Here is a 26,173-nt window from a genome sequence, read left to right as displayed (position 1 = left end):
GTGCTTACCTTGCCCAAAGATTAACAAATATCAATTAAGGGGAAAATACATGGGGGAAGGGAAAGGACCCATTGCCTGTTTGCATGGTTACAGGTAGACTTTACCGAGCTCCCTAAGGTTGGAAGATTTAGATATCTTCTTGTTACGGTGGACCACCTCACAAACTTTGTTGAGGCGTTCCCTATGGCTACAGCAACTGCACACACAGTGCTAAAATTTTGTTTGAAGAAACAGTTCCCTGATACGGGGTCATCATGGTCACTGATTCCAACCGGGGACCTCGTTTCACCTCAAAGACAGTATTAGAGGTGGTGGTGTTAGTAGGTACTAAATGGGAATACCATACACTGTATCACCCCCAAAGCTCAGGAAAGGTAGAAGGATGAATGGAGAGATTAAGAGACAACTTACAAAGTTAATGTTAGAAACAAAATTATCACGGGTGAAGTATCTGCCTTTAGCCCTTCTAAATATTAGAACACAACCCCACCCTGACACCGGGCCTTCACCTTTCAAGATGTTATACGGTATGCCTTTGTAACATTGACCTACCCCTGGAGCATTCCATGTTAGACGATAGCAACTTGCAACCTTATGTTATGCAACTAATGTCCAGAAGAGAAGAAGTACGTAAAAAGGCAATGGTGGTACAGAGACCCCCTTTCGAAATTGACATGCATTCCATAAAACCAGGAGATAAAGCATTAATAAAGAATTGGAAGGAGTCATCTATTACTCTTTGCTGGGAGGGACACTTTCTTGTCTTGCTCACCACAGAGACTGCTATCCGGACTACTGAGTGTGGATGGACACGTGTCTAGAGTGAAGGCACTTTGAGAATCAGTGAATTGGAAAGTGGTGGGACCCCCCAAGGACTAAAACTGACTTTGAAAAGAACTAAGCAATTAGATGAGTAGTCCCATATTCTGTGATACCCTTGATATCCTCCCTGGCTGACTACCTTGCTGTCCACTTTAGTGGGACTTCTTATTTTATTAATCCTGGGACTAACTTTGGGACCATTTCTGTTCAATAAACTTATTGTTATTGTTAAGGGACGGTTAGAAATAGCCCATTTAATGTTAGTAAGAAAACAGTATGAACAAATCAATAGCAAGGAAGAGGATGAACCTATCCTCCAAAGGGCTAAAGAAGCAGTAAAACAATTTGATGAACACAATCAGGATAAAATAGAAGAGGGGGGATTGTGATAGGTAAGGGTTAAGTTTGTTAGTCAAATCAAAACTCAGTGGTGCTTTTTCAGGTGTCCAGGAATGTAAATAGTGTTGTAAAATGTAAATAGTGTTGTAATAGATGGTGGAAACTAAGAAGCTGTAGGCACTGCAAAATACACATTGCCAGGGCACATATGCTGCTAGAAAATAAGCAAAGAATAATGGAAAAGATTACTGACCATCAGGAGGCAGGAAAATGAATCCTCAACAACAATCAAGGACCCCAGCAACAACCTGTGCAGCTGCAAGAATGACTGGAATGTATGCAGGAGATAGGAACTGTATAAATACAGAGGCAATCCTTTGTTCAAATCATGACCTTGGTGGCGTGTAGACTCCCCTTGGGCACTCAGTACTGTTTTGCTCACTTTACTGCCTTGCTTAATTAATTAAAGCTATCCTTTTATGTATCACACTAGACTTTGTCTGGTTTTGTCATGAGAATCTATAACAGAACCCTCCTGGGCAGAGGTCCGTTTGGATACGTGATTCTCCTGGACTTTTCTCATGTGTGGTGCTACCATTCAGCGGAGAGATGTGCAGCTTGTGGTGAGAAGACAGCCAGGGCACAGAGCCACCAAGCAGTTCATTTACATCGACATCTGGTGAGAAAAGTACGGCAGTCTGTTGGTGTCTGTGACTATTTGGAATGTATTGCAGTGGGTAGGTAGGGTCACCCCCAAGTACACTGCCCAGTGCAATTCAAGGCTAGGTATGGCCAGCCATATGGACCACAAACCCACGCAGAACACCATGGTATCACTGTACAGAAGACTAATTAGAACCCTTAGTCAAGGATCTTGGGAAGGTTTGAATTCTTACAGCAGCTTCTGGGCTGAGCTCCTACCCATAGCTCCATTCCATTGGAAGAGTTTTGTCCAACACAGAATGGAGCCTGGTGTTGTACCAGAGATTGTCCCTTGATGAGACATACTTGTGGGTGAGAGGAGTGAAAGGAATGCCAGGACAGCAATGTAGGGATGCCTGACCAGAAGGATGTGCGAATGGCCCCACCGAAGGAAGCAAAGAGAGCCAGCAGAAAGAAATGCTTCATTAGCATAACAAATATTTATTAGTGTAACAAATCACAGTCCCCATCCCTTCCTCCCCCGGGTGAAGATATGCCATGTGAATAAGCTATGAAAATGACGAACGGTGGCAGCCAGCTTGGGACGTACTCACTGTGGGAATTCCTGCTTGGCACATGAGCCTGTGCAGAAGCGGCGAGAGCCTGTCTAGAAGCCATCTGGTGCCAGGAAGTGCACCAAGGCCATCCTGCGGCCACCTCCGGGCTGAAGGCACTTGGCATCCTCTGCTCTACGCGACTCCAAGGAGCCCGGTTGCCTACACTAGAGTTAGGAGCAGCCTGCTTCACACCAAATGTAGGTGCCCTTCGTGGCTCGTGCAGAGGAGCGCACGTTTCCTGCCCCCTGCCAGCAGCACTGGGAGGGCAGCGGGGAGTGGCACTGGGAGGAGTGGAATTGGCCCTGCTGTACCCCAGGCGTGACCCTGGTCCCAGCTCCAGCTCCTGCACAGTGCAGCAGGTTTGCTGGGCCAGATGGGCTGCAACCAGGGGAGCAGCGGTTCCCAGGCATGTTGTGGCCCAGGTTGGGCTCCAAGGGGTGCAGGAAGGGGTTGCAGCTGAGACAGCAAGGAACGGAGTAGAGCATTCTCTGCTGCATGGTTGGCTCTCTGTTTCAGAGAGCAGCTGGGACTGCTTTACTTGCTCTGGGCCACGGGAGACATGAGATGACCTCGCTCTGCAGCTCTACATACATGGACTGATGGAAGCTTTAAACTCCCTGATGCCTCCTTTTGAGTGTCTTCATGTGAAGTCTCCAAGGGGAGAATTTCCACTCCCCACCACCTGACCCCGCAGCTCCCAATTTCCCCTTGGGGACCCCGTGGGCAACATCTTCATTTGTAATCCGCATTACCCAGAGTGTTACCAGTGTTGCTGCTCATTGTTTTCCTGTGCAGGGCCTGCTGTGCCACCCCTTGCAGATGGGCTGGGGAGAGGTGGGCTGGGACAGTGACTCCTGCATTTCCTCACAGCTTCCCTGCCATTTCTCTTGTCCCTGCAGGCTCCAGTTCAACTTCTGCCTTCCAGCTGTGATCATCCCAGCCTGCAGGAGAGCAGAAAAATCAAACAAAACAAGAGAGAGAAGAGTTCCCAAAGTAGGAGTCAAACCATGGTAGTGCGAGGGCAGCACGTGCTTTTCTCTGTGGGGAGCTGAGAAGGCCACAGGCAGAGAGCGGCTGGGCCCTAGTCCGGAGTTCCACCCCACTTCCTCTTAAGGCCAAGTCCTCTGGGGATGACCCCCCCTCTCTCCGACTCCGGGAACCCAAAACGCTGAAAATGGTGGTAACATGGAACCAGAACATGAACTCTTTGACTGACACTGTTCTGTATGATGTTCTGATGCAGAATACAGACAACAGAAATCACAAAACCACAACAAAGAGGCACTGACAGATGTGAGCCTGAAAGCAAAGTCCCCAGCCAGGAGCCCAGGGATGGTCCGTCAGCTGCTGCAGGTTGAAGTCACTGCGCAGACTGATGAACAGCCGTGTGCTTCCCCCTGGATTATAAGTTTCTGAAAACATCCGACCCCAACAGCTCCAGAAATGTCTCAGAAGATGCAGGACAGAGAGAGTCACTGCATGTCCTTAATTTTGTTAAGGTTCAAGGAGAGCCTAGTTCATAATGTACAGTGTATCTGGGCTATGCTACAAAGGTAAAAGCTGAATAAGAACTTGTTACAAAAATGAGATTTTAGTGAAAAACATTATGGTATTTAAAAAAAAAATAAAAAAATTACACTTATAAAATTGCACAAAACATACGAAAAGGAGAGTTTGATTCAGTAAAAAGCACAATACAAGTCATGAATTCAAAAAGATGTGCAGTTCACTGCTTCTAAAACACATTTGGTCATCACGTTCCTCACTGCACCCTTCAAATCCTTGTTCCTCATGCTGTAGATGAGGGGGTTCAAAACGGGAGGCGCCACTGAGTACAGGACTGGCACCATCAGGTCCGTGGATGGAGAGGAGATGGAGGGGAGCTTCAGGTAGGCAAATAGGGCAGTACTGACAAGCAGTGAGAGCACGGCCAGGTGAGGGAGACACATGGAGAAGGCTTGGTGCCGTCCCTGCTCAGGGGGCATCCTCAGCACGGCAAGGAAGATCTGCACATAGGATACCACTATGAAAACAAAGCAGCCCAAACATAAACAGATACTAAAAATGAGAAACACAACTTCCCTGAAGTAGGAGCCAGAGCAGGAGAGCTTGAGGATCTGTGGGATTTCACAGAAAAACTGGTTGACAACATTGCCTTGGCAGAGAGGCAGTGAAAACATACTGGCAGTGTGCAGCACAGAACAGAGAACCCCAGTGCCCCAGGCAGCTGCTGCCATGGTGGCACAAGCTCTGCTGTCCATCAGGGTCCTGTAGTGCAGGGGCTTGCAGATGGCAACGTAGCGGTCATAGGACATGATGGTGAGAAGGGAAAACTCTGCTGAGATGAAGAATGCAAAGAAAAAGAGCTGTGCAGCACATCCTGCGTAGGAGATGGCCCTGGTGTCCCAGAGGGCGTTGGCCATGGCTTTGGGGAGAGTGGTGGAGATGCAGCCCAGGTCGAGGAGGGCCAGGTTGAGAAGAAAGAAGTACATGGGGGTGTGCAGTCGGCGGTCGCAGCCTATTGCAAAGCTTAAGGCATTTGAAAGCTGTGACACACCTTCATTCTCTCACTGGTGACACCTTTCTTTGTTCTGGGCTCACGTTTGAATGGCATTTCCGTGGGGCCTCCAACGCACCCCCAGCCAGCCAACAAATGCAGCTGAGGACCTTCAGGAAAGCCATGCCTTGGTAGTGTCAGTGCTCACTGGACAACTGTGAGCCCCAGAATGGGTCTCGTACTTGCATGCCACCTTAAGAACACCAGTACAACGGTGTAGATATGAGGCCCAGCCAGGCTAAATCAAATCATGCTTCTGGAATGGAATGCTTTCTGAAGAGTCTTTACACCAATGAGAAGACCACAGACATTCACTCAGTGAGCTCCAAATCTCTGTGCATTTGCAGGCCTAGGGTCTGGTTTGGCTCACGGAGACACTGTGGGATGGTTCCCACCTCTGGACTGTAGCAAATGTGGTACGGACTCTTTCTGACGGGTGGCCAAGGAAGATGAGGAAAGGCTGCTGCCATCTGTGAGAGTGCACTGAGCTCTGCCTGGGGATGGCAGAGGAGCCAGCTGAGAACTGATGGAAAGGGCTCAAAGAGGAGAGCAGCAGATTCTGTTCCTTGCTTCCTTACCAGGAAGATCAAGAGGAGGGGGACAGGCAGGTGTCTGAGTTACAGCTGGGATGGCATTGTTTTCTTCAGACTGTCTGCTATGGTGCAGTGTTTTGGTTCTAGGAGAAAAACATTGATAACACTCTGATGTTTACAGCTGCTGCTAAGCAGTGTTGTCCAGAGCCAGTGCCATGGTCAGTGGAGTGCTCAAGGAACTGGGGGGAACAGACTGAGGACAGCTGTCTTAAAGTGGCCAAAGGGATGTTCCTCACCATCTGTCAACAAGCAGAAGGAGTATTGAAAGGGGTGGGAGATCATTTCACTCTCTTCTGCTGCTCAGGAGCCAGATGGGCATCACTCTGGTGATGCTGTGCATGTGCGTGTGAATCAGTTGTAATGTACTATACCCTATATATCTGGGTATATGGTCATGACGATTACACCTCTCCTTTCATCTCTCTTAGTAAATAGCTTCATTTCAACTCACAAGTTGTACTTTTTTTCCCCCTTGTTCCCTTCCCCATCCCACTGGGAAGTGGGCAGTGCACAAAGCACTGTGTGCTGCTAAGCCACATGTTGAGTTAATGCACCACCATCATTTTGGTGCCCGATGTGGTGCTCCAAGGGTTGAGATAACAGCACATCTGTCCAGAGCGAGTTAACACAGAGCTTTGTATGAGCTGCAGAATTGCTGGCCATGATGCTGATTGTTTCCTTATTTGTGGAACTTGTTGTGTCTTCTCATGAAGCTGCATTGCACAGCTCCTTGCTTGATGCTTGCTTTCCCTGCTGCATTGTTTGTCAACTCTGGGGGCTGGATTCGGGTATTTATTTTGCTATGCTGTTTGACCTTGGTTTATATCACGATAAAATGGCAGCTGACAAAGTGAAGTTCTGTGCACATTCAGCTCTACAGTCATCTTTGGGTTTTGGAAGGAATATTGTTGATATGATCAGTAATTACACCCTATACTTTGTCTTTTCAGGGAGTCTGGCTATGGAGGAGAGAAAGGAGGACACTTTCCAGCAGTCCCTCAGCCTCCCTCTCACTTCTTCTTTCCCTGGAGCTCCAGAGCTAGTTCCAATAGCTCCTGAGGATTTTGACTATCCATGGGAAGCTCAAACATACACGCTCCCATTGATACATGTCGTTAATGTGTTTCAGGTTATGTCTCAGATTAAACAATTAATCAAAAATGTCACTGAGAGATCTGCCCCAAGGTGAGACAGCTCTGCATGGCAGGGGGTGCGGGATGGTCTGGGCAGCTGCCTGGAGCCGTGGGCACCTCCAGGGCTTTGGAACTTCATCTCTGAACAACTGCAGGATTCTGAGAACTTGGTAGAATATGGGGGAAGGTCTGCTGTGGCCCTGGTAATCCCATAGAGGCACAGATGACTGCAGTGTGCCAGGGCCTGCCCCACACCTACTGAGCTGTGTTCAACACTCTTCAGCATCCTCAAGGGGAAGAGAGCTGGATCTGCTGACAGTGCTGCAGCCTCTGCAACTCCTGGCACAGACACTGCAGCAGCTTCAAGGTTTTGCTACATGCCCTGTGGTTGCTCCAAGTTCTGGACAGATCCCGCTGTCACTCCACCCCCCATAATGAGCTCTGCAGTCACTCCTGCTACAGGTCCTGTAGCTGTTCCAAGTATTGCGATATGAAAATGAAGCAAATTCCTGCCAAGGGAGGTGCACTGTGCCAGCAGGTACAACCCTGTGGTCGCTCCAACCCCTCCAATGAGCCCAGTGGCAGCTCCAACTGCAGTCACAGTTCCTGTGGTGATTTCAGCTCTAGCAGTGAGCTCTCCAGACCCTGCAACAGCCCGACAGCCACTTCAGCTCCTACAGTGAACCCTGCGGCTGTTAAGACCCCTGCAAAAGGTCCCGGACTTGCAAACAGGTATGCATACGCATTAGTACCTATGCATATCTAAAAATATGCATACCTAAAAATTTTAAACCACAGCACTGTCCTGAGTCTCTTACGGATCTCCTTGGGACACTTGAAATTGTCCCTGTCACTCAGTGAAGAGCACCAGAAGATCTCGAGGTCTTCTCAGGGAGCAGCTCCTGAGGTTTATTTCTTACACCAGCTCTGGAAGAGGCCTCCATTTCTCTGGTCCTGCTCTGAAGGGGCCCTCTTGTTATGGCAGTGCCAGCAAGGAGACCAGCTCTGACACAGCCGTTCATATTGCCGGCTACTGACTGCAGCCCCAGAGTGCTGCTGTAGAGACAACAGGACTGTCGTGAGACACACAAGACCTTCAGGCGTGGGCAAATGAGAGGACTTGAGAGCACTTGGCAGTGTAAAGAGAGCAGGATTGAAAAGAGCACGTTGTGCTGCTGTCCGTGGCTGTACCTCCCCCAGGCCGAGAATAAGCAGGAAGAGCAAAGAGATAAGGAAAAGTCTTTTTTGAAAGCTTCTTATTTATCTCTTAACTTATTTAGGAAATACGGTTCACTGCTTACACGAGCTCTCAGAGTGAGAAAATGGAAATCTGGTAGGAAAGACGACAAATAAATATTTATTTATATGTTCGATAACATTTTCTTTGCGGGTTGCTATATCCCACACAATCAAACAATCAAAGATGCTTAAAACATAAAGACGCATCACTGGGAATCATGTGAGAAAGGTGTGCGCTTTATTGAAGCTGAAATAGTTCATATTGCAACACCTTTCTGAGAGCGTGCTTGATCTCCCTGTTCCTCATGCTGTAGATAATAGGGTTCAGTGTTGGAGGTACCACTGTGTACAGAACTGACACTGTCTGATCCAGCAGTGGTGAGACAATGGAGGGGGGCTTCAGGTAGGCAAAAAGTGCAGTGCTGACAAGCAGGGAGAGCACGGCCAAATGAGGGAGGCACGTGGAGAAGGCTTTGTGCCTTCCCTGCTCAGATGGCATCTTCAGCACGGCCATGAAGATCTTCACATAGGACACAACTATGAAAACAAAGCAGCCAAAGCCTAAACTGATAGTAAAAATGAGAAACACAGCTTCCCTGAGGTAGAAGGCTGAGCAGGAGAGCCTGAGGATCTGGGGGATCTCACAGAAAAACTGGTTGACAACATTGCCTTGGCAGAGAGGCAGTGAAAACGTACTGGCAGTGTGCAGTATGGAACAGAGAACCCCAGCACCCCAGGCAGCTGCTGCCATGGTGGCACAAGCTCTTCTGTCCATTAAGGTCCCGTAGTGCAGGGGCTTGCAGATGGCAACGTAGCGGTCATAGGACATGATGGTGAGAAGGGAAAACTCTGCTGACATGAAGAAGACAAAGCAAAAGAGCTGTGCAGCACATCCTGCGTAGGAGATGGCCCTGGTGTCCCAGAGGGCGTTGGCCATGGCTTTGGGGAGAGTGGTGGAGATGCAGCCCAGGTCGAGGAGGGCCAGGTTGAGCAGGAAGAAGTACATGGGGGTGTGCAGGCGGCGGTCGCAGGCTACGGCTGTGCTGATGAGGCCGTTGCCCAGGAGGGCAGCCAGGTAGATGCCCAGCAAGAGCCAGAAGTGCAGGAGCTGCAGCTGCCGCGTGTCTGCCAACGGCAGCAGGAGGAACTCGCTGATGGAGCTGCTGTTGGGCATCTGCTGTTCCTGGGCTTGGAGTCCTGCTCAGAGTGCAGAAGATAATGACAAGTCCAAACCATTCTCAGTGATAATCCTTCTCATATACTATAAAAGTTCTCCTTTGCCTTTGGAAAATGTTCATTTAAGTCCAGAATTTGAATTTATTTTTCATGAGATTCACCATACCTGAAGGAGTAGAAGATTAGGGAGCTCTTAATTTCTTCTCATTTCCTAATCACATTCCAGCCTCCTGGATATTTTCCTCTTTATTCCAGCTGCTCTTTGAGATCCCAGCCCCAGCCTCGGTGCACTTCAAACTGACTTAGAGAAATCAGACTGTTTGCAGGACATGCGGACTATAAATGTCTGCAGAAAAGGACGATAAGTTAAACTGGTTGTATCCTTTTAGGAAGGTGAGGCTGAAAGCACATTCTGTGTGACTGTTCAAAAAAAAACAAAACAAAACAAAAATAATGAAAAACAAAAAAACAAGCAAACCTCTGTTTTCACCTTGTTCTATGACTTTTCAGAGAACAACCAATGGATTGACAAAATATTTGTGAGCCTCAGAGCTGTGTTTAAATTAGACATCCCTTTTTGAGATTTATGCCCCCAGTCTTTTTTGCCTTCCCTCAGAACCGGAAATGGAAATATCCCTGCCTTGGCTCTCCTCTTGCAAAGTACCCTCAGAAAGAGTCTGTTTTGCAGTGGAGCTGTGATCCCCTGCCCCAGGCAGCAGCTGTGGCAGCACAAGCCCTGCCGGGGGGCTCCTTCCCCCCACACGTCTCCCCGCAGCACCCTGGGCAGCTCCCCGGGCAGGCTGAGTGCTGAGCCTGGCAGGCGGCAGAGTCCCATAGCCGGCACACAGCCCCTGGGGCACAGCAGGGACCCTGCTCTGCAGGACAGCCCTGGGCACCCGCCTGCAGCCGTGCTGGGACACGCAGCCCTCAGGGCTGTGCTTTCATACTGCAGCATGGAAACCCTCAGCTCAAGCAGAAGTCTTTTTTCACAATAAAGAAGCATGCAGTGCCAGAAGCCAGATCTGCTATGGAACGTCTCAGTTTTAGTTAACCCTCTATGAATAGCATCTGCATAGCCTGCAGTGAGACTTACCGTGTCATGGTCTGTGAGCAATGTTCCTGAAGCAAACTCACAGCCTGCTCATGCCATACACATCCTTCAGGCTCTCTCCCCTTTCTCTACTCTCCTTCTCTCAGCTGCAGGCTGTGCTGTGCACAAGAGCTGCTCCTGGGCACAGCTCTCTCTCTGCAGCACTGCCCACTTTTATCAACTCTCTGTGTCCCAGGAGCCTGGTTCAGCTCAGCACACCTGAGGATTTGAGTTTCTCTTCCTCCCTGCTTGCCTTGGAGATTTCCCTGGGGCTCCAGGGCTGGAAGCTCCTGATAGACAGCAGGCTCATCTCTGCAAAATATACTTGGATGTCTGATGAATTTGTCACAAGTGGACAGACAGATACCAGTAGCATGGCTTTGGATTGCGGAATCAAACTCTCTAAGACTAAGAGTTAGGTTATAAAGTAGGAATACGTTTATTAGGCACCGGGTGCAAGTGGGATCACACCTCCCTTGCACACCAGAAAGCAGAAGTGTTACATATTTGAAAGCCAAGCCGATACATATCCAACAGATTTTGTGGAACTCATCTACATATTCGTAGTTTCCAGTAAATCATTTACATACTGCCCCTCACTCTGGTGCACTTTATAGTGGGGGTCTCCCTCCAGTGGTCTAGGGGATGAAGACAGATATCTTCTTCGCGAAGGCTTGAAGTCTTCCTTGCTCTGACCTATTGTCGTGCTTGATAGAAGTAGTCCGATTCTGGCCTAGTTCTTGAGACATGTTCCCTTTAGTGTGCAGGATGTTCTTCCCTTGTCTTAACTGCACATCCCACTTGTTTATGGGCCCAAATACCTAACTTTTGACTTTGAGATTAACTCTTTTACTATGCCATTTTGTCCTAACAGATCGTGTTTGCCTAGCAGAAGTGCAAATGCCTCATCTGGAGAGCTTTGCTCCTGGCCCTTAATTAAAATAGACACGCAGACAAGGACAGGGACCCTCTGACTTCTCCTTTGCAGGATCATCATTCAGCTGAGGCAGTCAGTGCAGGTTTCTCATCTTCAGATGTAAAAGCCTGGGATTGAAATGAGATTAATTTCCCCACAGACGCATGGGAGATGGGACTCCTCTTGGCTTAGAGCAGATGTGCACAAGGAGTTGCCTCTGTTTGAAGGTGAAAAACCACCTAGGATTGAATCTGGCTGTAGCGATAAAGGCTTTGTAAAGTATGCTAGCAGGAAAAGGGAAGACTAGGGAGAATGCCGGTCCCGTACTATGTGAGGGGGGTGCTCTGGTAATCAGGGATGCAGAGAAGGTAGAGATACTGAAGGACTTCTTTGCATCTGTCTTCAGTGAGAAAGCTCACCCTCAGGAATCCCAGACCCTGGAGCTTACTGAGAGGGTCTGGGGAATGGAAGACTTGCCTTTAGTCAGGGAACAGGTGGTCTGTGAGTGCCTAGGCCACACTTATGTTCACAAAGCCACGCAACCCAAAGGGGTGCATCCACAGGGGCGGAGGGAGCTGGCAGTGGTGATTGCTTAACCACTCTCTATCATCTTTGAGAGGTCTTGGAGAATGGGGGAGGTGCCTGAAGACTGCAGGATAGCCAGTGTCACTCCTGTCTTCAAAAATGAGTAAGAAGGAAGATGCAGGTAATTACAGGCCAGTCAGCCTCACCTCAGTCCCTGGAAAGGTGACGGAAAAGCTTGTGCTGGATGCCATCTCCAGGCAACTGGAAGAAAAGGAGGTTATTAGGAGTAGTCAGCATGGGTCCACCAAGGGGAGGTCCTGCTCGACCAACCTGGTAGCCTTCTATGACATTGTCACTGTCAGGGTGGATGGGGGGAGAGCAGTGGATGTAGTCTACCTTGATTTCAGAAAGGCGTTTGATACTGTTCCCCATGAGATCCTTATAATGAAGCTGAGGAAGTGTGGAATAGATGAGTGGACAGTGAGGTGGGTAGAGAACTGTCTGACTGGCAGAGCACAGAGGGTCGTCACTGGTGGTACAGAGTCTGGTCTGAGACCTGTAAGTAGCTGTGTTCCCCAGGGATCCGCGCTGGGTCCGGTCTTGTTCAGCATCTTTATCAATGACTTTGACGTGGGGATAGTTGCCACCCTCAGCAAGTTTGCTGATGATACAAAGTTGGGAGGATTGGCTGACATGCCTGAAGGCTGTGCTGCCATTCAGCGAGACCTGGACAGGCTGTAGAGCTGGGCAGTAAAAACTTGATGAGGTTAAACAAAAGCAAGTGTAGAGTCTTGCACCTAGGGAGGAATAATTGCATGCACCAGTACAGGCTGGGGGATGAGCTGCTGGAGAGGAGGTCTGCTGAGAGGAACTTGGGCGTCCTGGTGGACGACAGGTTGGCCATGAGCCAGCAGTGTGCCCTTGTAGCCAAAAAGGCCAATGGCATACTGGGGTGCATTAAAAAGAGCGTGGCCAGCAGGTCGAGGGAGGTGATCCTCCCTCTCTACTCTGCCCTGGTGAGGCCTCATCTGGAATATTGTGTCCAGTTCTGGGCTCCCCAGTACAAAAAAGATAGGGATCTCTTGGAAAGAGTCCAGCGGAGGGCCACAAAGATGGTGAAGGGCCTTGAGCATCTCCCCTACGATGAGAGACTTAGGGAACTGGGTCTGTTTAGCCTTGAGAAAAGAAGGCTGAGAGGGGACTTGATCCAGGTTTATAAATAACTGAGGTGTGGGAGTCATACTGGCGAGGCTGGTCTGTTTGCAGTAGTGCGTGGGGACAGAACTAGGGGAAATGGGCTGAAACTTCAGCATAGGAAGTTCCGCACGAATGTGCACAAAAACTTCTTTACGGTGAGGGTGACAGAGCACTGGAACAGGCTGCCCAGGGAGGTGGTGGAGTCTCCTCTGGAGATATTCAAGACCCGCCTGGACGCCAACCTGTGCAACATGTTGTAGGGAGCCGGCTTTGGCAGGGGGGTTGGACTCGATGATCTCTAGAGGTCCCTTCCAACCCCTACAATTCTGTGATTCTGTGATTCTGGAATATTGACAGCAACATTACAAAACCATGACAACAGGGGCAACTGACACTGATACTGCTGCCTCCTGTGATTGACCAAGATCGACTTGGAGGTTTCCCCTTTTGGATTGAGTCTCAGTTTGGAAACTCTATCTCTCCACAGTAGTATTATATAGAGTTGGGTAAGCACAAGCTAAGGCCCAGATAAGCCATTCCTCCTCAGATCTTTCTGAGCTGCACCATCCCTTAGTCAGTTACTTGCTTCATTTCTCAGGGTCCCACGGCTGTTCAAAAGTAAAATCCCATGACACTGGGTGTCCGCACACTTCTAAGCTCTCTCCTAAACCTCTCCATATTCTGCACCAATCAGCATTCTCCGGTTTTGGGGAAGGCTTCCCCCACAGAATTTAAATTACAGTTTCAAGGAACGCATTCAGAGGGACTGACAGCATGGTAACTAAGCTGTCACCCTGAGCATGCATAAGGAACTGGGATGAGCACCTGGAGACCAGTCCAAATACTGTATTGTCAGTTACATGAACTAGTGTGGACAGGGACCAGGCAGGTGTCTTCATCCGTGCTCTTAATTGATTATAGGTATGTGCAACTGTGACACAGAACATGAGGAGCCAGAGGCAGAGAGCAGCTGGAATCAGGTCCAGAGTCCCACCCTGCTTCCTCTTCATGCCAAGTCCTCCAGGGATGCCGAACCTGCGCCCCCACACCCCAGAAACCCAAAATGCCCCAAACAGTGGTAACACAGAAAGAGTATATTGAATCCTTAAGTGCCACTGTTCTGCACGATGTTCTGTTGTAGAATTCTGACAACAGAAATCACAAAAACACAACACAGAGGCACTGACAGACGTGAACCTGAAAGCACAGACCCCAGCCAGGAGCCCAGGGATGGCCCATCAGCTGTTGCAGGCTGAAGTCACCGCACAGTCTGATGAACAGCCGTGTGCTTCCTGCTGGACTGTGGGTTTCTGAGATCATCTCACCCCGATAGCTCCAGAAATGTCTCACAAGAAGGAGAACAGACAGAGTCACTGTATGTCCTTTATTCTGTTAAGGTACGCAGAGAGCCTGGTTCATTATGTACAGTGCGTCTGGGCTACTACAAAGTTACAAGTTAAAGAGGAATTGGTTTGAGTAATGATGTTTCTGTGAAAAACATAACAGTATTAAAATAACAATAATAATAAATTACAGTTACAAAAGTTGATCAAAACAAAACAAAGAGTTTGCATCAGTAAAAAGCTGCATTACATGTCATGAATTCCAAATGATGGGCAGTCGAATGTTTGTGAAACACATTTGTTAATCACTTTCCTCACTGCATCCTTGACTTCCTGGTTCCTCATGCTGTAGATAATAGGGTTCAGTGTTGGAGGTACCATGGAGTACAGAAGTGCCACCATCAGGTCCATGGATGAGGAGGAAACAGATGGGGGCTTCAGGTATGCAAAAAAGCCAGAACTGAGAAATAGGGAGACCACAGCCAGGTGAGGGAGGCACGTGGAGAAGGCTTTGTGCCGTCCCTGCTCAGAGGGCATCCTCAGCACGGCCATGAAGATCTGCACATAGGACACCACTATGAAAACAAAGCACCCAAAGAATAAAACGGCACTAAAAATGAGAAACACAACTTCCCTGAGGTAGGAGTCTGAGCAGGCAAGTTTGAGGATCTGGGGGATTTCACAGAAAAACTGGTTGACAACATTGCCTTGGCAGAGAGGCAGTGAAAACGTACTGGCAGTGTGCAGCAGGGAATTGAGAAGCCCAGCGCCCCAGGCAGCTGCTGCCATGGTGACACAAGCTCTGCTGTCCATCAAGGTCCCGTAGTGCAGGGGCTTGCAGATGGCAACGTAGCGGTCATAGGACATGACGGTGAGAAGGGAAAACTCTGCTGAGATGAGGAAAAGAAAGAAAAAGAGCTGTGCAGCACATCCTGCGTAGGAGATGGCCCTGGTGTCCCAGAGGGCGTTGGCCATGGCTTTGGGGAGAGTGGTGGAGATGCAGCCCAGGTCGAGAAGGGCCAGGTTGAGCAGGAAGAAGTACATGGGGGTGTGCAGGCGCTGGTCGCAAGCTATGGTTGTGATGATGAGGCCGTTGCCCAGGAGAGCAGCCAGGTAGATGCCCAGCAAGAGCCAGAAGTGCAGGAGCTGCAGCTGCCGCGTGTCTGCCAACGGCAGCAGGAGGAACTCGCTGATGGAGCTGCTGTTGGGCATCTGCTGTTGCTGGGCTTGGAGTCCTGCTCAGAGTGCAGAAGATAATGACAAGTCCAGACCATTCTCAGAGACACTCCTACTACTATACTGTGAAATGCTTTTGTTCTTCTATGTCAGTGTTCATTTAGCACCACAACTTGAATTTAATTTCATGAATTTCAACATCCTATAAGCAGAAAAAGCATAAGGAGCTTTTACCTTCCTCTCATTTTCTAATCTTATCCCATCTCCCTGGATTTTTTCATCTGTTTCATGTCTCATATCTTTACCCTCACTGCTCTTAAAGCCCTCAAGCCCAACCACTGTGCCCTTCACTTTCTGTTCAGGAAACCTGCCTATTTGCAATATAAGTGCATTATTCTTATCAACAAAAAATGATAATTTCAACTACTTCCACCCTTTATAAGGTTCCTCTCCCTGAAAGGAGAGGATGAAAACACATCACGTGTGACAGTTCACAAAGCAAACAGCCCCCTTCAGATTTCTGCTTCCAATCCTTTTCCATTTCTTAACTAAGAAAAAAAAAAAAAAAAAAAAAAAAAAAAGAAAATTCCTACCTTGGGTCGTGGCTTGCCAAGGCGACTCCTTGTTCAAGTTGAGTGCTGATCCTGACAAGCCACAATGTCCCATACCCAGCACACAGCCCCTGGGTCGCAGCAGGGTGCAGTCCTGGATGCACCACCTGCAGCCGTGCTGGGACACGCAGCCCTCAGGGCTGTGCTCTGACACTGCAGCACAGAAGCCCTCAGCTTAAGCAGAAGGCTTTTTCCACAGTAAAGAAACACTCAGTGCCTGCAGCCTGATCTGCAACAAAATGTCCCAGTTTAGATAACCCTCTATGAAAAGCAGCTCATGGTCTGCAGTGAGACTTACCGTGTCATGATCTGTCAGCAATGCTCCTGCAATGAGCTCACAGACTGCTCACACCTCACTCATCCTGCAAGCTCTCTTCCCTTTCTCTCCTCTCCTTCTGTCACCTGCAGGCTGTGCTGTGCACAAGAGCTGCTCCTGGGCATAGCTGTCTCTCTGCATTGCTGCCCACTTGTATGAGCTCCCTGTGTCCCAGGAGCCTGGCCCAGCTGAGCAGCAGCGGATGTCATCCTTATCCTTCCCACTCATCTCCCCTGAGATGTCCCTGGCTCCACGTGGCAAACAGCTCCTGAAAGACAACAGCATCATGACTGTACTTTGAAATCTGATGAATTAAACACCAGGTGTCTAGTGGTCAGTGACTGATTCAAGACATATGGGGAGTCCTACCAGAGATAGTTTGATGAAACAAAAAGGGCACCCAGAGAAAGACAGAGAGGGGTGGACTTCTGCTGTGCAAAGCAGTGATTCAGCTGAGTTACTGCAGGCATCTCATCCCTGAAGGGAAACCCTAGCACTGAAATGGGATTCAGCTCCCCATGGACACATAGGAGCTGGGATTCCTCTGGTCCAGTTCCGATGTGCACAAGGTGTTGCCTGCATGTGAGCTCCTGCTCTGAGTCCTTAGTCCTTCAGCAGGGCGGCAGTTGCTCACACACAGACTCTGATGTGATGCCCAAGGTGCCTGGGCTGTTTTTGGGTGTCTGCCAGTGCTTGTAAACTGTGTGGGAAATCCATGTGATAGACACCTCCTTCCTGAGCATCAGCTGGAGGCCAGATAGGGGATAGCACCGGCTGTCTGGTGAACTCACATGTAGCTGCAAGTGCAGCACAGGGCCTTCAGGAAAGCCATGCCCTTGGAGTGTCCATGTTGCTACGTCAAGTCCAACACCCACGACCGGACAAATGTCTGTGTGCCACCTTCTGCACACTAATACCATAGATGAGCTAACCAGTCGGGCTATGTCCAATGATGCTTTCCAATCAGGATGTTTAATTCGGTGGTTTTGCACTAATGCAAAATCCAACACACAATAAACTAGAATTCATGGAAGAGGTGCAGGCATGAGCTCTTCTTTGGACCACAGGGACACAGTTTAATGGTGTCCACAAGTGCACTGCAGTGCAAGGGGGATACAGAGCCTTTATGATGGATGGGCGAGGAGACAAGGAAGTGCTTCTGCCCTCTGTGAGAGTGCACTGAGCTCTGCCTGGGGATGGCAGAGCTGCCAGGTCAGAGCTAATGGAAATGGCAAACAGAGGAGACCAACAGTGTCTCTTCCTGTCTTCCTTATCAGGGAGAGCAAGTGGAAGATGCCCTTTGCAGACAGATGGGAGCCTGATGTTGTCAGGCCTTTGTCCTGTTTGGCGGTCTTTATCACAGAATCACAGAATCACAGAATTATAGGGGTTGGAAGGGACCTCTAGAGATCATCGAGTCCAACCCCCCTGCCAAAGCAGGCTCCCTACACCACGTTGCACAGGTAGGCGTCCAGGCGGGTCTTGAATATCTCCAGAGAAGGAGACTCCACCACCTCCCTGGGCAGCCTGTTCCAGTGCTCTGTCACCCTCACTGTAAAGAAGTTCACGTGCACATTCATTTGGAACTTCCTATGCTGAAGTTTCAGCCCATTTCCCCTAGTCCTGTCCCCACGCACTACTGAAAACAGACCAGCCTCGCCACTATGGCTCCCACACTTCAGGTATTTATAAACCTGGATCAAGTCCCCTCTCAGCCTTCTTTTCTCAAGGCTAAACAGACCCAGTTCCCTAAGTCTCTCCTCATAGGGGAGATGCTCCAGGCCCTTCACCATCTTTGTGGCCCTCCGCTGGACTCTTTCCAAGAGATCCCTGTCTTTTTTGTACTGGGGAGCCCAGAACTGGACACAGTATTCCAGATGAGGCCTCACCAGGGCAGAGTAGAGGGGGAGGATCACCTCCCTCGACCTGCTGGCCACGCTCTTTTTAATGCACCCCAGAATGTCATTGGCCTTTTTGGCTATAAGGGCACACTGCTGGCTCATGGCCAACCTGTCGTCCACCAGGACGCCCAGGTCCCTCTCAGCAGAGCTCCTCTCCAGCAGGAGAGTCCAACCACAGAATAACCATAGTACCCTAACTCCAACAACCGTCAGCTAAATCATATCCCTGAGCACCATATCCAAACAGCTCTTAAACACATCCAGGGATGGTGACTCATCCACCTCTCTGGGAGCCCATTCCAGTGTTTAACTACCCTTTCTGTAAAGAAGTGTTTCCTAACGTCGAACCTGAACTTGCCCTGGCACAACTTGAGTCCACTTCCCCTCGTCCTGTCATTTGTCACCAGTGAGAAGAGACTTGCCCTGTTCTTTCTGTAAGCACCTTACTGATACTGGAAGGGAGCATTAAGGTCTCCCCTCAGCCTCCTTTTCTACAGACCAAACAGCCCCTGCTTCCTCAGCCTCTCCTCATAGGGTTGATTTTCCAAGCACTTCACAAGCCTTGTTGTTCTTTTCAGTACCTGCTCCAGTACCTCTATGACTTTTTGTACTGAGGTGCCCAAAACTGGACACAGTACTCAAGGTGAGGCCTCACCAGTGCCGAGTACAGGGGCAGGATGACTTCCTCAGTCCTGTTCACCACACCATTCTTGATCCAAGCCAGGATGCCATTGCCCCTCTTGTCCACCTGGGCACACTGCTGGCTCATATTCAGCCGACTGTCCATTAGCACACCAAGGTCCCTTTCCATCTGGGAGCTTTCCAGCCACACCTCCCCAAGCCTGTAGGGTTGCCTGGGGTTGTTGTGACCAAAATGCAGGACCTGACACTTGGCCCTATTGAAACTCATTCCGTTAAACTTGGCCCATCGATGAAGTCTATTCAGGTCCCTCTGTAGTGCCCTTCTCTCCTCAGGCAGATCAATCCCCCCATCCAGATCATCAATGAAGATGTTAAACAGAAGCGGTCCCAGCACTGAGCAATGGGGGACACCGCTTGAGACTGGCCGCCAACTCGATTTCACTCCATTGACCACAATTCCACTCCACTGATCACAGCTTCCTTCATGGCTTTTTCCATTTTGTACACAGAGGAGGTCACTGCCTCCAGGATGGTCTGTGGTTGAGGAATCCTGCACAAAGATCCGATTAAAGTTACCCAGGTTCCACAGGAGCCATTCTGGAGCCTAGGCTGGTAGGTTGAAAGCTGCCCCTAATGAGATGACTGACATGAGGAGGTCAGGAGAAGCCTGGAGAACACCAATGGGAAACTGAGGGGAGGGAAGAGGAGCCTACATGCCATGCTCACAAGCAAATGTACCAAGCAACGGTTACCCACACTTAGCACTGCTGAAACACACCTCGCACTGCCTCACTCTGCTCACATCCACCATTTGGTCTACAGAAACATTCAGCAAGTTTTGGTGAATGTCAACCAGTGCACCTGTTTTCTGTTTGGAGGAATTCAGTGGCACACCTTTGTTTCATGTGCACCTCCATGTCAGACTGCCCCTCTGCTGTCATCTGTCACACGACAGCAGTTTTTAATGGGATGTTGGTGGCAATGTTCGACCTCTACAGCCAAACCTCCAACATCCGCCTCTGATTTTACAGCCCACTTAATAGAATAGGAGGCATTACTTTGGAGCAGCTCTTCTCGCTGAAGGTTGGTGGACCTCCCTTTGGCAGGGGGTTGGAACTTGGTGATCCTTCCAACACAAGCATTCTGTCTTTGATGAATTTCATAAAATATACAGTATTGTTAACAGATAAATAACAAAACATTTTGATTTCAATTATTTCTGTTTAATTACAATAGTGATTTTAAAAAATAAAAAATAAAATAAAAAGAGAGTGTCAAAATTTTAAAAGCACTGGGATATTTGTCATAGGTGTAAACATTACACACAGTATCACAGTATCATGCGAGTTGGAAGGGACCTTAGAGATCATCGAGTCCAACTCCCGGGATTCGAGCCCTCTGTGTAGCGAAGCGGCACTTCCACCCCTTGCGCCACAGGGGAGATTCGAACCGCGGGCCACCGGTGCTGCAAGCAGCAATTCTACCACTGCGCCACCAGGGCACACCATTTAAACATTGTTTAAATGACAATTGCACAGTCAAACACTTTGGTCTGTGCACTGCTAGGAGACACTGCAAGCACTGGAATGCCAAAAACCAAAGTAGACCTAAATATGGCTACTTCAGTTTTCCATGGGAATGAAGTCTGCCTAAAGGACAAGTGGGGGCTGGAGCGCCTCTCTTTGGATGGCTGCACACTGTGCCTTTCCAGGGGAGAAAATACAAATTGGCTGCTGGGCAATTCATGGGTCTATTTCTTAATGACACACTGGAATTGAAACAAGTGTCATGGTATTGTAATCTTTGCTATTGGTATTCCAATATCATGACATCATGTGGAGCACAGAGAAGAAGAACTACATGTCCCAGAGGAGCTCACGGTCGGAGAGGGAAACACGTCATGAAAGTGAAGCTCACTCTGTCTCTCGCTGCCTGGCAGCTGGTGTGGCTGTGCATCCAAGCCGTGCACCTTCCATTTCAAAGTAGGCTTCTCGGTCTTCGGAAACCTCTCTCTTTTTCTTATTTCACTTGATTTATTAGCCTCAATTCCAATTAGATTGAATTATATTGTGTTATCTTGTATTCCAATATCACATTTAGTAAAATAAGTTTTCCTCCTTAGATTGTTGCTGCTGCTCTGTTTAATTTCCTTGAGCCCAGCTCCCATCTCCCTACCCCTTTCCCTTTTTCCCTTCCCATTCTGTCAGGGACAGGGGGGCTCACGGGCTTACTGCTCCACCTGTCACAGACATAGACTGATCTAGATAACTCCATGACTGTGAGGTGTTCAGAGCTGCTGCAAGCAGTTCCAGCCTTTATACCACTGAATAAACCAATCTGCATAGCACTCCAGTGGAACACCCTGTTCCCTCTTTCTCCTCTTGGCTTTCTCCCCAAAGCTAGACAGAAACAGAACGTGGTGGGTGAGCAGCTGGACAATAGGTCAGAACCAGCTGCACATGGAAAAGGAAAGATATCTCTTTTTTGGGGGGCCAACAAACAGAAGGAAAGGTGATGCAATTGAATGAACAGTAAGACACAGAGATCAACTGCATGCCATGTCCAAGCTGCGTCTATTGAGTTTTATCTTTCACAGGGAATATTTGTACAAGAAATGAGTTAGACACAGATAGGAAGGGATAGATAGAATCACAGTGAAGAAGTTGACAACAGAGTCCATCAGACTTTGGAGAGATGGAGCAAATTCCAGTAATCTCCCTGGGACAGATCAGCCAGGTAGTTGGGAGGTATCTGTGGGGGTAGATGTAACTGTGAGCAAGTCAGCAAAGAGCTTATCAGACTCTTTGGTAGACCTTATCACTGTGAAAACTGGGAAGACCAGAGTGTGAGACAAGAGCAAGCAGTGTCTGTTTGCTTCTAAGGGTGGACAGGAGGTTCCATTGATATGCACTGTAAATCCTGTTACTCTTAAGAAAACTTTCATCCTTTATCACTGTTGACTAGGAGAAGCTGGGACCAATTAAATGATTAGAGGAACTGCTAGAGGAACAGGAATGTCTTGCTCGTAAGTGAACAGTATAGAAGATGTACGCTGAACACAATAAACAGACTATTCTGATGCTACAAGAAACTAAGAGAGCTCTCTAACTCGACTGAGCACCGACAGTGCTGCTGACGTCACCTACACATTCTGCTATGTACATATCCTCTGCATGTAGTTCTATGTAGTGAGTACGGTGATACAACTGGAGCCAAAAAAGGGTGGGGGACCTATAGTACAGGAAGGGTAGGTTGACAACCAGAGCTCTGATAAATGGCACTCCTCTTGACAGAATCTATCAGACTTGCTATGTGCTGTATTTCCTTACCAAATCTGGAATGGGAATAGTCAGGAAGGCAGTGGCATGTCCGGGTGTGCTGTGGGGGTGCAGTGGAATTCCAGGCTCACAGACTGAACCAGTGGGTGAACTGGGGGAGTAATGAGTGCCTGGAGCGGCGGGTGGGTCTGGAGCCACCCTACTTCCATGCAGTCTGAGTCTGTGGGTTCCCCTCTTCTGACCTCCCTTTTCTACTGCAGTGTGCCTGTAGGAACGGGGGGAGGGTCACATTCCTCAGCTCATCCCTTTCTCCGAGCTGTTACCATGAGGGGTGAGTTAATTCCTTCTGATATCTTTTCCTATAGCACCTTTTTCTCAAATAAAGGCTCTGTCATTGCCCTCCTTTGCCCTACAGGGGGGAAAAGACCCTTTTGTCTGAAGTAGAACTACATAATCCACACAGCAGCCTTACATTTATGATGCTTCCCTACAATACGACATGACCTATCAGTGAACAGGGCATATTTTTTTCATTTTCTGGTAGTTCGTTGTATGGTGGGGCCTCTTCGGCATGTGACACCTCTTCTGCTGGTGACGTTCCAAACTTTTTACCTTCAGGCCAGTCCATGATCACTTCTAAAATTCCTGGACAATTGAGGTTCCCCATCCTCACTCGATGTGTAATCAGTGCAATCCACTTGCTCCAGGTGACATTGGTAGCATGATGGGTGGACGAAACCTCCCCTCTGAACATCCAGTTCAGCACTGGCAGTCGAGGTGCCAGAAGGAGCTGCATGTCAGTACCAACTACTTCGGAAGCAGCCCGAACCCCCTCATATGCGGCTAAGATCTCCTTCTCAGTTGGAGTGTAGCACTCTTCGGACCCCTTATACGCTTGACTCCAGAAACCCAGGGGTCGGCCTCGGGTCTCTCCTGAGGCTCTTTGCCACAAACTCCAACTGGGACCTTTCTCTCCAGCAGCAGTGTAGAGGATGTTCCTGGCTATCTCTTGTTTAATCTGCTCAAAAGCCTGCTGCTGTTCAGGGCCTCATGTAAAATCATTCTTCTTCCGCGTCACCTAATAAAGGGGGCTTACAATGAGGCTGTAGTTTGGGACATGCATCCTCCAAAAGCCCACTACACCCAGGAAAGACTGTGTCTCTTTCTTGTTAGTTGGCATTAGCAGTGTCAGTGGTGGCATACCATTTGGCTGCTTTTGACTCCAGCTCATACGGGAGTTCCAGTATGTCTGGCACAGCAGCATTCAGTGGAGGTGTGACCTCATTCAGGCCACGTTAGTCTACTGTCAGCCTCCATTCTCTACTGGCTTAACGCACTGGCCATATGGGGCTATTAAAAGGTGAGTGAGTTTTACTGATCACTCCCTGATTCTCCAGCTGGCGAATTGTAATCAAGATATCTAGATTTACCTGTGATAGAGGCTGCTGCCCCTGGAAGGAGGGGACTGGACAATAACAGCGGCAGCAATCTAAGGAGAAAACTTATTTTACTAAATGCAATATTGGAATACAAGATAACACAGTATGATACAATATAATTGCAACTACTAAATCAAACAAGACAGCGATAAAATCGGCAGCTGACAAAAGAACGTTTTGTGCACATTTATCTCTGAGGTCATCTTTGAGTTATGGAAGCAACATTGTTGATAAGATTAGTAATTAAACTCTTTACTTTTGACTCCTCAGGGAGTCTGGCTACGGAGGAGAGAAGGGAGGACACCTTCCAGTAGTCCCTCAGACTCACTCTCACTTCATTTTGTCCTGGAGATCGAGAGCTAGTTCCAGTAGCTCCTGAGGATGTTGACTATCCGTGGGATGCTCACACCAGCACATTCCCATTGCTACGTGTCATTAATGTGTTCCAGGTTATGTTTGAGATTAAACAATTATTCAAGAATATCACTGAGAGATCTGACCCAAGGTGAGAAGGCTCTGCATGGCAGGGGATGTGGGACGGTCTGGGGAGCTCCATGAAGCAGTGGGTACCCCCAGGACTTTGGAACTTCATCTCCGTGCAGGATCCTGAGAAACTGGTAGAATATTGGGGGCCAAGTTACTGTTCCATGTATTGTGATAAGAAACTGAAACAACTGCCTCCCACGGGAGGTGCGCTGTGCCAGGAAGTACAGCCCTGTGGTCGCTCCAACCTCCCCAATGAGCCCAGTGGCTGCTCCAACTTAGTCAGAGGTCCTGTGGTCATTCCAGCTCTGACAATGAGTTCTGAAGTTGCCCCAGTTCCTGCAACAGCCCAACAGTAGCTGCAGATTCTACTGTGAACCCTGTGGCTGTTAAAACCCCTGCAAAAGGTTCTGGAATTTCAAAAAGATATGCATATGAATTAGTATCTATGCATATATTTTTGCAACTGCTTCTGTTACATATATGTGAAAATATACCGTATGTAAGCATGTGTTTATATATATAGATATAGATCTAAGTCACAATCATACTGCTTTTCTTTTTGTCTGTCTTAGTAAATAGATTTAACCCAACAAATTCGGAACCACAGCACTGCCCTGAGTCCCATACAGATCTCCTGGGTACTCTTGAAACTGACCCCGTCACTCAGTGAAGAGCACCAGAAGATCTCGAGGTCTTCTCAGGGAGCAGCTCCTGAGGTTTATTCCTTACACCAGCTTTGGAAGAGGCCTCCAGTTCTCTGGTCCTGCTCTGATGGGGCCCTCTTGTTATGGCAGTGCCAGCAAGGAGACCAGCTCTGACACAGCCGTTCATATTGCCGGCTACTGACTGCAGCCCCGGAGTGCTGTTGTAGAGAAAACAGGACTGTCGTGAGACACACAAAACCTTCAGGCCAGCACAAATGAGAGGACTTGAGAGCACTGTGGCAGTGAAAATAGAGAAGGACTGAAAGGAGCACGTTGTGCTCCTGTCTGTGGCTGTACCTCCCTCAGACCCAGACAAGGGAGAAAGAGAGAAGACAAAAGGAAAAGTTTAAATTGAAAGCTTTCTATTTATATATTAACCTATTCAGGGAATCTGGTTCGATGTTTACACGAGTTCTTGGAGTGAGAAAATGGAAAGTAGGTAGGAAAGAAGTAGTTACATAACTTGCAACAATTTATTGCAGATTGACCTATAACAGTTATACAATCAAACAATAAAAGATGCATAAAACATAAAGAACCATCACTCGGAAAATGTGTGAAAAAGATGTGCACTTTATGGGAGCTGGAATAGAGCATGTTGCAACACCTTGCTGAGAGCGTGCTTGATCTCCTTGTTCCTCATGCTGTAGATTATAGGGTTCAGTGTTGAAGGAACCACTGCATACAGAAGTGCCACTGACAGATCCAGGAGTGGGGAGGAAATGGAGGGGGGCTTCAGGTAGGCAAAAAAGGCAGTGATGACAAGCAGGGAGACCACAGCCAGGTGAGGGAGGCACGTGGAGAAGGCTTTGTGCCGTCCCTGCTCAGAGGGCATCCTCAGCACAGCCATGAAGATCTGCACATAGGACACCACTATGAAAACAAAGCAGCCAAAAACTAGACTGAAACTAAAAATGAGAAACACAACTTCCCTGAGGAACGAGCCTGAGCAGGCGAGCTTGAGGATCTGGGGGATTTCACAGAAAAACTGGTTGACAACATTGCCTTGGCAGAGAGGCAGTGAAAACGTACTGGCAGTGTGCAGCAGGGAATAGAGAAGCCCAGCGCCCCAGGCAGCTGCTGCCATGGTGACACAAGCTCTGCTGTCCATCAAGGTCCCGTAGTGCAGGGGCTTGCAGATGGCAACGTAGCGGTCATAGGACATGACAGTGAGAAGGGAATACTCTGCTGAGATGAAGAAGACAAAGCAAAAGAGCTGTGCAGCACATCCTGCGTAGGAGATGGCCCTGGTGTCCCAGAGGGCGTTGGCCATGGCTTTGGGGAGAGTGGTGGAGATGCAGCCCAGGTCGAGGAGGGCCAGGTTGAGCAGGAAGAAGTACATGGGGGTGTGCAGGCGGCGGTCGCAGGCTACGGCTGTGCTGATGAGGCCGTTGCCCAGGAGGGCAGCCAGGTAGATGCCCAGCAAGAGCC

The 26,173-nt window shown here is 48.8% G+C and overlaps 3 protein-coding genes across 3 annotated transcripts; all 3 read right to left on the bottom strand.

Annotated features, from left to right (window-relative positions):
* Positions 1–4,129: 4,129 nt before the first annotated feature.
* Positions 4,130–9,116, bottom strand: LOC140265117 (olfactory receptor 14J1-like). Its single transcript, XM_072360999.1, has 2 exons — positions 8,612–9,116; positions 4,130–4,575 (listed from the first exon to the last, which is right to left on the bottom strand). Exons 1-2 carry the CDS (start codon positions 9,114–9,116, stop codon positions 4,130–4,132), a joined length of 951 nt encoding a protein of 316 aa, XP_072217100.1.
* Positions 9,117–14,435: 5,319 nt separating this feature from the next.
* Positions 14,436–15,401, bottom strand: LOC140265116 (olfactory receptor 14J1-like). Its single transcript, XM_072360998.1, has one exon. The coding sequence runs from the start codon at positions 15,399–15,401 to the stop codon at positions 14,436–14,438; it is 966 nt and encodes a 321-aa protein (XP_072217099.1).
* Positions 15,402–25,316: 9,915 nt separating this feature from the next.
* Positions 25,317–25,907, bottom strand: LOC140265115 (olfactory receptor 14J1-like). Its single transcript, XM_072360996.1, has one exon. The coding sequence runs from the start codon at positions 25,905–25,907 to the stop codon at positions 25,317–25,319; it is 591 nt and encodes a 196-aa protein (XP_072217097.1).
* Positions 25,908–26,173: the final 266 nt, after the last annotated feature.

Source organism: Excalfactoria chinensis, unplaced genomic scaffold (assembly GCF_039878825.1).
Source record: "Excalfactoria chinensis isolate bCotChi1 unplaced genomic scaffold, bCotChi1.hap2 Scaffold_68, whole genome shotgun sequence".
NCBI classification, from domain to species: Eukaryota; Metazoa; Chordata; class Aves; order Galliformes; family Phasianidae; genus Excalfactoria; species Excalfactoria chinensis.
This window is presented reverse-complemented; position numbering and strand designations above follow the sequence as displayed.